General features: G+C 49.7%; 1 protein-coding gene across 2 annotated transcripts in view; it reads right to left on the reverse strand.

Moving 5' to 3' along the window:
- TMEM132C (transmembrane protein 132C) overlaps window positions 1-12985 on the reverse strand; it is a 354656-nt gene that overhangs the window by 113764 nt on the left and 227907 nt on the right. For both annotated transcript variants that reach the window (XM_049866225.1, XM_049866224.1), the window contains exon 3: window positions 3565-3711. In XM_049866225.1, the coding sequence (XP_049722182.1) occupies window positions 3565-3711 (147 nt within the window). The remainder of the gene's footprint in view (window positions 1-3564; window positions 3712-12985) is intronic.

Consider the following 12985-nt stretch of genomic DNA (forward strand, 5'->3'; position numbering starts at 1 on the left):
AGAAACTAATATATTCAGCATTTTAAGCATATAATTTCCAGGATATCATCAGTAAAAATGAAGGTACTTTTTCTTACAAACAAGACAATTTAAAGGGAATGTTAAGAAATACTAAGTGTGTCTGGGTGTGTGTGGACATGGAGGGGGACGATTTTAGGTGAGGTCCGGCTGCTGCTGAGTCTCCCCTACTACCACCCATTTTCCAAGCTGGTTCCACAGCCTTTTAGCAATATCCTTTGCATAATTTCCTCTTCTGCTCAAATCAGCTAGGGTTGTGGATTTTTGATGCAGGTAGTGACACAAAGTTCCCCTTTTAGTCACTGACTTATATTGTTGTTAGTTTCTGTCCCGTCCACTCTGACTCACAGCGACCCCATGGGACAGAATAGAATTGCCCCATAGAGTTTTCGTGGCTGTCATCTTTATGGAAGCAGATTACAAGGTCTTTATCCCTCAGAGCTCTAGGGAGGGTTCGAACTGCCAGTTTTCAGTTAGCAGCTGAGTACTTAACCACTGTGCCACCGGGGCTCCTTAGTCACCAACTTAAACAAAAAGGTCAACGGATTGGAAAGTTAGAGTTGTTGTTTGCTGTCAAGTCGACTCTGACTTATTTTGCTGTTGTTAGGTGCTGTCGAGTTGGTACTGACTTATAGCAACACTGTATACAACAGAACAAAACACTGCCTGGTCCTGAGCCATCCTCACAATTGTTGCTATGCTTGAGCCCATTGTTGCAGCCACTGTGTCAATCCATCTCATTGAGGGTCTTCCTCTTTTTCTCTGGCCCACTACTTTACCAAGCATGATGTCCATAGTGACCCTACAAGACAGGGCAGAACTGCCCGGAGGGTTTCCCAGGCTATAAACTTTATGGGAGCGGATTGCCAAAGTCTTTCTCCCATGGAGCAGCTGGTGGATTCGAACCACCAACTTTTCGATTAGCAGCTGAGCGCTTAAGCACTTTGCCACCAGGGCTTTTTAAGATTAGGGTAGGCAGTAATTAGTAGGGAAATGTGAATTTAAACTATTGGTCTGGCCCTCACGTCCCTCCATAACACGGCCTCAACCTGCCTTTCCACGGGCACCTAACTCAGGTCCTGACTGCAGAGTTGGGAAGAGATGTGGGCCGTCAGCTCTCACAAGCTGGCACATCTGATTCCAGCACACAATTAACACCTGCCCTGACTGACATTCTTCCAAAAACCCAAAGCATCACACGAGGGAAGCTGAGGGCCTGCAGGCTACAGCCTGGTCTTCCACACCCCTGCCTGTGGCCAGCCTCATGGCAACGAACAGCTGACCTTCACAAGTGAGGACACACCAGGATGGAACCCCAGCACCTCTGCCCAAACCCCCAGAATGATTCCAGGACATCATACACAGTGGTCTCCCTCTCAGCAAACACAACTGGGCCCAAATCGGAGTTGCCAGAAGCCTCAGAACACGCAGCTTGCCGCCGGGACTCTCCAGAACTTGCAAGGTTTAGCTCCCTCACGTGGAAACTCCTTCTGATTCTGAGCTGAAGAACTACTTACATATACAAATTCATTGTCTCTTAATTAACGCTTTATTTGCATAATCAAGACTAATCTTGTGGGGTAATTTGACTTTATGTGCATTCGATTCAGGAGATTTGATTTGGCTCCCGATCTCTTGCTTAGAACGAGGGGCCCCTGCACACGTTTCTTCCCTGACATTTTTTCACAAGTTCAAACATCCAGACACCCTTCACCCCATCTTCACCCCAAGACACAGTAAAAATCGCTCTTGGGGCATGGGTAGCGAACACTGCCGTTGGAAGCTGTGCGCTGTTCAGGAGACCAGATGATTTTGCTGGCTACAGATTAAAGGAAGGGCCAGCGAGGGGGTTTTAGATAATTCAACAGAGCGTTTCTAAACAAGGTGGAGAATGTGCGGATTTTTCACGGCAGCCTTAGAGTATTCACTTCAGAAAACATGTACGGTAATTGGAGTTCCTGAGCAGAGCAAATGGCTAAACACGTAGCTACTAACCACAAGGCTGGCAGTTCAAATCCACCCAGCTGTGCCTCAGAAGAAAGGCCTGGTAATCTACGTCTGAAAAAATCAGCCACTGGAAACCCTCTGGGGCACAGTTCTGCTCTGATACACACAGGGCGTCATGAGTCAGAATCTACTCAATGGCAACTTGCTTATGTATTTATTTTTTTGTTTTCTTCCCTTAATAGTAATTTCTTCAGGAAAACACCCTGGTGGGAGGTATCAAGAGCCCTAAAAAACGATCACATGTTTTGATCCCAAGACGCCATGATAAGGACAAAGGTGAGGACAGAGATTTACAGGGAAGGTGGTTTACTGCTACAGCAACCCTAAGAACGAAGTTTGGAAACAAGTAAATGTCTGAAAACGTGAAAATGATTACTTACGTTAAATCCATAGGATGGAATATCATGATGACATTAAATTCTTCTGGGGGAATATTAAATGTTGTGAGAAGAAGTTTTTAATGTAAATGAAAATAAAAGTATCCTAAAAATCTATATGTATATTATGATATCAGATTTGTAAAATAAATAAATCTACTACACATTTACTATATATAGATATTATGTATGTATAAAACACTGAAAATAAATGACCCAATATGTTAGCAGTGGGTTATCCCCGGGCAGTAGGGCTGCTGATATATTATTTTAATTTTTCCCCATCTACCTGGGTTTATGAGACATTGGTGGTTCGGTGGTAGAATTCTCGCCTTCCAGGCAGGAGACCTGGGTTTGATTGCTGGCCAATTTACCTCGCATGTGGACACCACCTGTCTGTCAGAGGAGGCTTGCATGTTGCTGTGATGATGAGCAGGTATCCATGAAGCTCCCAGACTAAGATGGACCAGGAAGAAAGGCCTGGGGATCTACTTTTGAAGACCAGCCAATGTAAACCTTATGGATGACAACGCTCCAATCAGGGGGATAGCGCAGGACTGGGCAGCCTTGTGACCCACGGTGTGTGGTGTCGCCATGAGCTGGTAGCTAACGAGACAGCAGCTAACAACAACAACAACAACCTGAGTGTACCAAACATTCTAAGATGGAGTATGCACTGTTTCTATTACTAGAAAACAATTACTGTAAGTATCCCGGTGTCTATATAGAATTGCACATAACACGCTTATGTTAGTGATGGTCACTGATGTCACCCCGTCTTTAGGTACATCTCATTGAAGACTAGATCTAGCCGACTGAGCTGAGGCTGGACACTGCAATGAAGCAGCCCTGGAAATGCAGAGAGCGAAGGGGATGAGTTGAGGTGGGGAGGACACAGGAGCCCGGCAGAGGGGACTAGGCCACCCTGACCGAGGCTGCCTGCTCGAAGCCCAAACCACAGCTTTGCAGCCTGGTGCCCTGCACTGCCCCACGGCAGAGTGCCAGAGGGTACCAAGGTCACTGTAAGTGCTTCCAGATTTCAGGTGTGGGTTTCAGGGCTCCACGATGCAGTGGCTAACGTGTGCCTACGTGGTGGAGCCTCCTAGACAGCAGCTGCGTCACTGGGACACGTGAGTGGCCTGCTGAGCGGCGGCCCCCTTACCTGTTGCGTGGCCCCGGCCCCAGGCGCTGACACACCACGGTGGTGGTGGCATGCTTGCCGCCGTTGCCCGTCTCCTGTGTGGAGTCCCACAGGCGAGGCTCGCTGGTCTGCGCACTCAGGATGTTCACGCCCTTCTTCACCTTGGCTCTGTGGGGATGAAAGGGCAAGAGAGAGCCGCGTGGTTAAAGACATGGCCTGTCCAAAAGCTCCCACGCCACCAAGCTGCACTCAGGCTTGTCTTTTCTGCTTTTCCACTGTTTTCATGCCTGGTGGTACAGATGACACCACAGACCAGATGGCATTAATGCCCGGGTTGGGCCGAGACAGTGTGGGAGAAAGACCCGCCACAGGCCCAGGCATCATGGAACTTCCTGTCCATCTCAGGGCGAGGGGAAGGGGCTCCCAGACATTCATTAAACCAGGAGGTAGTATACAAAGTGGTCAAGAGCACAGACTAGCCCACCTGGGTGAGTGCTTCTCAACCAGGGTGACTGTGTCCCCAGGGGACATGTGGCATTATCTAAAGAATTTTTTTCAGCAGAACATACACCAATTCAACAGTTTCTACATACACAGTTCTGTGACACTGATTACAACCTTGGATTTGTGCAAACATTCTCACCCTCCCTTTCTGAGTTATTCCTCCCCCGTTAACAAACTCACTGACCCTAAGTTTCCTATCTAAACTTTTGAGTTGCTGTTGTCAATTTGATTCCAAATAGTTTTTTTTATTTGAAGTTTATTTCAATGGCTTATAATTTTTTTACATAATCTATTGTACTTTTGTCATTGTCGAGAATATACACAGAACGTACATGAATTCAACAGTTTCTACTTGCACAGATCAGTTGATTACATTCTTCGAGTTGTATAACCATCCTCACCCTCCTTTTTTGAGTGCTCCTTCCCCTTTAACATAAACTCACTGCCCCCTAAGGTTCCTATCTAACCTTTCCAGTTGCTCTTGTCAATTAGATCTGTCTGGAGAAATTTTTGATCGTCCTGATGTCGAGGGTGAGGTGGTTGTTACTGGCATCCAGCGGGTGGAGGCCAAGGATGCCACTAAACACCCTGCAATGCATGGGCCAGTCCCCACCACAAAGAGTCTTCTGGTCCAACGTGTCAGTGGTGCTGAGGCTGAGAAGCCCTCCCGAGGTTTACATCCTAGTTCCACCACTTTCTGGTGTGTGACTTCGAGTGAGTTATATAACCTGTGTCTCAATGTCCTCCTCTGTGAAAAGAGAATTATACTAACCCCCATTATAAAGATGTCGTGATGATTAAGTGAATTAACACATAGAAAGAGATTAGAGGAGTGTCAGCCATATACGGCCATATAATGAGCAGTTGATAAACATTAGCTGTTGTTACATTACGCCACCCGTCTACCAGTTTGTTATCCCGTGGTGGCCTGAGTGTTGCTGTGATGCTGGAAGCTAGGCCACTGGTACTTCAGATAACACCACAGTTTCCCATGGGGGGCAGGTTTCAGTGGAGCTTCCAGACTAAGACAGACTGGGAAGAGAGGCCTGGGGATCTATTTCCAAAAACCAGCCAGTGAAAACCCTGTGGATCACAATGGTCTGTTCCCATTGAGCATGGTGCTGCCATGAGTCGGGGGCCAACTCAGTGGTAGCCAAACACAACAATATACAGTTTTTACCAAATTTAGAGAACTATTTGACTCCTTAACTTATGTGCAGGGGTTATCTCTTATGAAGGTAACATCTTTAAAAAATTATATATGTAAAAGTTGTTGTTGTTGTAGTTGGATGCCATTGAGTTGATTTTCACTCACAGTGATCCCATGTGACACAATAGAACTGCCCCACAGGGTTTCCTAGGCTGTAATCTTGCTGAGAGCAGATCTCCAGATCTTTTCTCCTGTGGAGCTGCCAGGTGAGTTTGAGCTGCCAGCCTTTTAGTTAGCAGCCAAGCGCTTAACCATTGCACCACCAGGGCTCTCTCTCTATATATAGACACACCCCTGCCCTGCTAACATCAGAGTGGAGAACATAAACCCCTGTGAGCACGTAAAAGGATAACCTAGCCGAATGAACGTGATGACCAGGCAGACACCATGAACTGGCATGGAACCAAGGGGCTGGGAGTGGTGATAAATCCCATCTCCACCTTCCACACTCAGAGTACCAAATCAGCACCAGCCCAGGGTGGGAACATCCTAGGAGCCTCAGCAGCCACCTTTCCTTTAGAAACTTCTCTCAAGTCTTACATTACAATGATTTGCTGAACACGCTTGCTGGTCTTACCAGCCAGGAGTCCAGCTGTGCTGAGGGGACAAAGAGGAAATACACACTAGCCAAGTGGAAGCCTCCATTTATCCTAACACAGAGGAGTCGAGGACACCTCAGCTGTCTGCGTATCACGGGGACGCCCCAGCCATCAGCGTATCACAAGGATGCCCCACCTGTCAGCGTATCATGGGGACCCCTCAGCTGTCAGCGTATCACGGGATTCCCCCCAGCTGTCAGCATATCACGGGGACGCCCCAGCTCTCAGCGTGTCACGGGACCCCCCCAGCCGTCAGCGTATCACGGGGACCCCCCAGCCGTCGGCGTATCACGGGGACCCCCCAGCCGTTGGCGTATCACGGGGACCCCCAGCCATCGGCGTATCACGGGGACGCCCCAGCTGTCGGCGTATCACGGGGACCCCCCAGCTGTCGGCCTATCACGGGACGCCCCAGCCATCAGCGTATCATGGGGACCCCCCAGCTGCCGGCGTATCACAGGACCTCCCCAGCCGTCGGCGTATCACGGGGACCCCCCAGCCATCGGCGTATCACGGAGACCCCCCAGCCGTCGGCGTATCACGGGGACGCCCCAGCTCTCAGCGTATCATGGGGACCCCCCAGCTGCCGGCGTATCACGGGACCCCCCAGCCGTTGGCGTATCACGGGGACCCCCCAGCTGTCGGCCTATCGCGGGACCCCCCCCAGCTGTCAGCGTATCGCGGGGACCCCCCAGCTCTCAGCATATCACGGGGACCCCCCAGTCGTCGGCGTATCACGGGACCCCCCAGCTGCCGGCGTATCACGGGACCCCCCAGCTGCCGGCGTATCACGGGACGCCCCCAGCCGTCGGCGTATCACGGAGACCCCCCAGCCGTCGGCGTATCACGGGGACCCCCCAGCCGTCGGCGTATCACGGGGACCCCCCAGCCGTCGGCGTATCACGGGGACCCCCCAGCCGTCGGCGTATCACGGGGACCCCCCAGCCGTCGGCGTAACACGGGGACCCCCCAGCTGTCGGCCTATCGCGGGACCCCCCCCAGCTGTCAGCGTATCGCGGGGACCCCCCAGCTCTCAGCGTATCACGGGGACCCCCCAGTCGTCGGCGTATCACGGGGACCTTCAATCTCAACTGCCCGGAATAAACGCCTCGTGAAATGGGACTTTGCTTGAAATGAGGTTTTGCAGGATCTGGATTTTGCTCAAGATGCCGGATTTCACTGAAGCCACAAACTGTTCTTCCTACTGAACGGTTCACGCAGATGGGAGGGTTCCTGTTGGCGGGTGCAGGGGTGGTTCCGTCTCTGTGCTGGGTGGGAGAGTAAGCCATCCAGATGGGAGAAAGCCGTAGGTTTCAAGGCCCCTGCTGCTAGTCAGGCATCTTCTTTGATGAGGACAGTGGGTGTTTCCGTCTATTGCAAGGAAATGGCTGTCGTCAGAGTCTGGGTCCAGGACCAGAAAATTGCCACAAGAGTCAATGTTAACAAAACAATTGGGGGATAAACCTGGAGGGTGGTTACCACGCAGGTACTAGTACCGGCCTGTGGCCTTCGAGTCGACTCTGACTCATGGCGACCCCACGCGTGTCAGAGTAGAACCGTGCTCCACAGGATTTTTAGTGGCTGATTTTTCACAAGCAGATCGCCAGGCCTTTTTTCCAAGGCACTTCTGGGCTGGCTCAAACCTCCAACGTCTTGGTTAGCAGAGGAGCACGTTCAGGATTCGCACCACCCAGGGACTCCACTTTTCATGTCCACGTCAATGACAGTGACTCTGTCCCAGGCACCATGCTAGATGCTGGATGCGTCATTGTTGGATTCGGGCATGGGCCTGCCCTCGGGGTCTTTGGTCCTATCTGAGGGTGCCAGAACAGGGCTCAGGTGGGCCTTATCCCCACAACTTGCTTGTGATGGGCTCTGTTACCCAGTTTTTCCCACCCCTCATCCATCAGTGTGCCCAGCTGTGGGGGCCTGCAATGTCGCCGTGATGCTGAAAGCTCTGCCAGGCACTAGCAGAGCTTCCAGAACAAGACAGACTAGGAAGAAAGGCCTGGAGATCTACTTCCAAAAATAGTCAACAAAACCCTGTAGATCACAACAGAATATTGTCCGATACAGTGCTGGAAGATGAGCCCCCTAGGTTGGAAGGCACTCAAAATACACAGTGGCAGAAACAACGGGCTCGGCCATACCAGCAATCACGAAGATGGTGCAGGACCGGGCAACGTTCTGTTCTGTTGAACATGGGGTCGCCATGAGCTTAAGCTGACTTGATGGCAGCTAACAACAAAAACAATCCAGTTTTTCACTGGTTAAAAACCAAAATAGTTGCCCCTGTTTTCGGAATATGCTTGGCTCAGATGTAACACAGGGATGATTAATTGTTCCTTGAAGGAAATCAATGTTCAGTACAAATTCTGAACACAGGAACCCTAGCTAATTCCCATCCTCCAAGCCATCTATCCCAGGTCAGGTAGGATCTCCCTGTAAAGTTCTCTCCTCTAGAAGCTTCTGGGGCGCTGGGATGTGTGCACACCCCTGTGTGATGAGGAGGATGTGGGGAGGGGGGCCGGGCACCACCTGGACTCTGGCCCCTGTATGGCTGAAGTACACACTGCTCAGGGCTGAATCGGGCCCTCAGAGTACACGATTAGTTGCCAACATTAAAGTAAAACCAGAAGGTTTCCTGTAAGAATCTGGATTTCTGCTTTCTTAAAACAAACAAAAAAAACCCAAACCCGCTGCCATCAAGTGGATTCCAACTCACAGCGACCCTATAGTAGAGATTTATTCATTCAAGAAGCAGTTACCAATAGCGCAGTAGGTGCCAAGCGCTTCCTAGGGGAGGAGTGTCCAAGAAGCCCGGTTCTCTGCCCCTGGGGTGCTCATGTTCCAGCTGGAAAGCCAGGCAGTCAGCAAAACGGAAGTGAAATAAACGGTTCTTCAGGGTCACGGAGGTTATGGAGGAAAACGAAGCTGGGATGGTAAACACCGGGGTAGGAAGAAAGGGGCAGTTTTAAACAGGATGGCTGGGGAAGACCTCTCTGAAGGGCAGAGCCCCGAGAGGCGGTGAGGAGACAGCCATGTGGTCAACTGGGGGAACCCATTTCCAACTGGAAACCACCAGTGCAAAGGCCTGTGGTAGGCAGAATTACTTAGGAAGAGTTGTGTGTGTGTATGTGTGTCTGTGTGAGTGTGTCTGAGTGTTGCCGTGTGGGCATGTGTCTGTGTGTGAGTGTGTGTATGTGCGTGAGTTTGTGTGAGTGTATTTGTGTGAGCGTGTATGTGTGTCTCTGTGTGTATGCGAGTCTGTGTGTGTGTGTTTGTGTGAGTGTGTATGTGTCTGTTTATGAGTGTATGCGAGTGTCCTTGTGTGTGTCTGTGTGAGTTTGTGTGTATATATGTGTGTACGTGTGTCAGTGTGTGTCTGCGTGAGTGTATGTGTGTATACATGTGTGCGTTGTGTGTGTCTGTATGAGTTTGTGTGAGTGGATATCTGTGTGTACGTGTGTGTATGTGTGTTATGTGTGAGCGTGTGTGTGTGCAAGTGTGAGTGTGAGCGTGTGTGTGTGAAGCCCCCAGAGCTGGCCCTTTCCCCCATGTACGTAAGTCGTTGCTCTCTGACTGACCTAGAGCTGTAGCCAGCTCATCCAGAACAAACGTCCCCACCCGTCTCAGGTCTGCTGTGAAGGCTGCAGCGGTCAAACGCTTTTCCTAGGGAGCGTCTTTTTCATCTCCCATTTCGCTCACCAAAACTGACCCCTTTGACCATTACCTTTTGCTGTGTCAGTTTTTCCTTTGACCTTTGGTGCTAATGAAAACTTTACCAGCAACTCATCAAGGGTCAGAAAAGGCTGAAGCTAAGAGACCACTGGAATTTCCATAGTGTTTTTGCTACTTCAAGCTCCGTATTTCTTTTTATTCCCGTTTTTCTGGTCCCAGACAATGGGCTAGACCTACTGTTACAGGCTGTGGTACAAGGATATTCATTCCTGAAACAAACACGAATGCTCTGTTTCCACAGGTTTCCTCCTGCTGTTGTTGCTAGATGCCGCTCAGTCAGCCCTCAGCTCGTGGCGACCCCATGCACAACAGGATTGGACAGTTGTGCTCCGCAGGGTTTTCCCTGGCTGATGTTTGGAAGTAGATTGCCAGGCCTTTCTTCCTAGTCCATCTTAGTCTGGAAGCTCCACTGGAACCTGTTCAGAATCACAGCAGCACGGAAGCCTCCGCTGACAGATGGGCAGTGGCTGAGCGTGAGCGTGAGGTCCCAGGCAAACCTGCCTGCACCTCTGCAAACAGCCCCTTCAATGAAAATATTTTCCTTAAATGTTGAGTGTGCTTGTTTCCTGCTGGGACCCTAATACGTACCCTGCGGTTCTTCTGTCTATGGTGCATCTAGCTGCCGGTCCTTCCTGCTAGTTTGCAGTCACGTTGACCATGTTCTTCGTAACGACAAAGAACTCCATCCTCCCCAGTGACTGCTCACCTTCAGCACACTTCCCCCCAGGTTCCTGAAGGCGTTGAGCTGCTTCCATACGCTGCAAAACCTGTCTTTTCATATCCAGCACAACGCACCTTTCCTTGGCATTCTGGCGACATGCTCAAGGCTATCTCTTAAATAAGTTTACTCAGCCGCTGTGGATCAGAACAATGGCAGAAGGAAATAACATGATACATGTCATTTGGGCCAAAGATGGCAGAGTTTGTTGCGCCAACATTCTTTGTCTGGGTGAGTCTGACGGTGCTTTCTCTTCCATGAGAAGGACAGGCATTCACTCAGCTGTTTAAAAAAATTAGCATTGACTATTTCAAACAGTGCAGAAGAAAGGGGAGTATTATAATTAACCTGTGTGTACTCATTGATCAGCCTCAACTATCAATATTTTGCCAGCTGTGTTTCACCAACTGAGCCCACTTTTTTATGCTGGAGTACTGACAACCAAAACCCAGACAGCACACCACTTCACTCATGAATGCTTCATCATTTGTGTTAACATAATCACCTTGCCATTATCATACTAACAAAATGAACAATAATTCCCTAATAGAAGCATTCCCCTAATTACCTTAAAGATATTGTTTTATGTAATTGATTGGCCTGTTCAAGTCAGAACCCAGACAAAGTGCGCATGTAGCACCTGATGTTATGTTCTTCAGTCTCTCTTACTGTGTTGACACTTGTTTCCCCTCCGCCCTACCACACCTTTTTATGCCATTCACATTTTTGGAGACACTAACTCATTTGCTTATAGGAAACCCTGGTGACGTAGTAGTTAAGAGCTACGGCCGCTAACCAAAAGGTCGGCAGTTTGAATTCACTAGGCGCTCCTTGGAAGTTCTATGGAGCAGTTCTGCTCTGTCCTTTAAGGTTGCTATGTGTCGCAATCAACTCGACAGCAACGGGTTTGCTGTTTTTTTTCAAAGGTGCACCTGACCCAAGCCATGATATTTTCAATTGCCTCATACGCATGCGAAAGCTGGGCAATGAATAAGGAAGACCAAAGAAGAGTTGATGCCTTTGAATTGTGGTGTTGGTGAAGAATATTGAATACACCATGGACTGCCAAAAGAACGAACAAATCTGTCTTGGAAGAAGTACAACCAGAATGCTCCTTAGAAGCAAGGATGGCGAGACCGCATCTCACATACTTTCGACATGTTGTCAGTAGGGATCAGTCCCTGGAGAAGGACATCATGCTTGGTAAATTAGAGGGTCAGCGAAAAAGAGGAAGACCCTCAACGAGATGGATTGACACAGTGGCTGCAACAATGGGCTCAAGCATAACAACGATCAAGAGGATGGTGCAGGACTGGGCAGTGTTTCCTTCTGCCGTGCATAGGGTCGCTATGAGTTGGAACCGACTCAACAGCACCTAACAACTACAAGTTGTTTGTCAAGCAGCCCTGGTGGTATGCTACTAGCATTAATTGGGCAGAGTCCAAGCACACTACTAAACATCCTACGATGCACAGGACAGCCCCACAACAGAGAACGATCTGGCCCCAAATGGCAGCAGTGCTGAGGCTGAGAAGCCCTGGCTTAAGGTAAAGCCAGAAAGGATCACAGCCAGGTGAGTCTGGCACACAGACGACGGCGAGCTGTAATTACCGGAAGAGCTGCAACGTGCCCCCAAGCCCCTGGCGTTCATCCGCTGCTCTGAGATGACCACGCTGTGATCCTACATGCGCAGAGAAATGCACTTTTATGATCGCCCCGTATCTATTCCTCAGTGCAGACTGGCATGATGCTTATTTAATTACGGGGAATAAACCACGAGGAGGATTGCTTGCACAGCTGCCCAGGTGTGCTTCCTTGCAAGGACCACAGGGAGGGAGAGCCTAGAACTGTGAAAAGCGAGGTTCCCCGGCTCTGGCCTGCGTGCCGGCCTGCAGAAACACGACCAAACGTATCTGTGCCTTAGTTATTAGATGCTTGTAGGGACAGGGATGTGGCCATGGGGCCAGCATTTTGCTGGGTTTGCGAGAATGTTCAACACCAGCAGCAAGGACACCGTCAACACCGATGACAACAACAATGACAGCAGCAACAGCAGGGAGGCTCACCACTGGTATTTCCAATATCAGTCAGGCCCTCTGCTGAGTGCTTTTGTGCTTTTTTTTCAAACCTCCTACCAACTCCATTGAGTAGGTTCCCTTACTAAGTTCCTTTTTTAAAAACAGGTGAAAACACAGAGACACAGAGTGACCAAGAGACTTGCTCAAGGCCACACAGGAAGTAAGTGGCAGAGTTTGTGTTTGCACCTGTGCAGTCCGACTCCAGGCAAATCTGTCCATCAGTAGAGGGACCAGGGCTCCGTTAGCAAGTGTGGGCCTGGACACACCATCCCTGAGGCTGTCGTCTTCACACTGGGCGGGGTGACACACACAGTCCCATACACACTCACACAGGCACACACTCACTCCCTCACACTCTCCTTCATACACACACACACACACAACACACACTCTCATACACACACACTCTCACACTGAAACACAAACAGGCACACACTCACTCCCCCCCTTCACACATGCACACATACACTCATATATATTCTCATACACACCACAAACTTATACACACACAACCACAAACTCACACATATACACAGAAATACACACACTCATACTCACACACATACACCCACGCACACTCATATATACACAC

The sequence above is a fragment of the Elephas maximus genome, chromosome 22 (assembly GCF_024166365.1).
Source record: "Elephas maximus indicus isolate mEleMax1 chromosome 22, mEleMax1 primary haplotype, whole genome shotgun sequence".
Lineage (NCBI taxonomy): Eukaryota > Metazoa > Chordata > Mammalia > Proboscidea > Elephantidae > Elephas > Elephas maximus.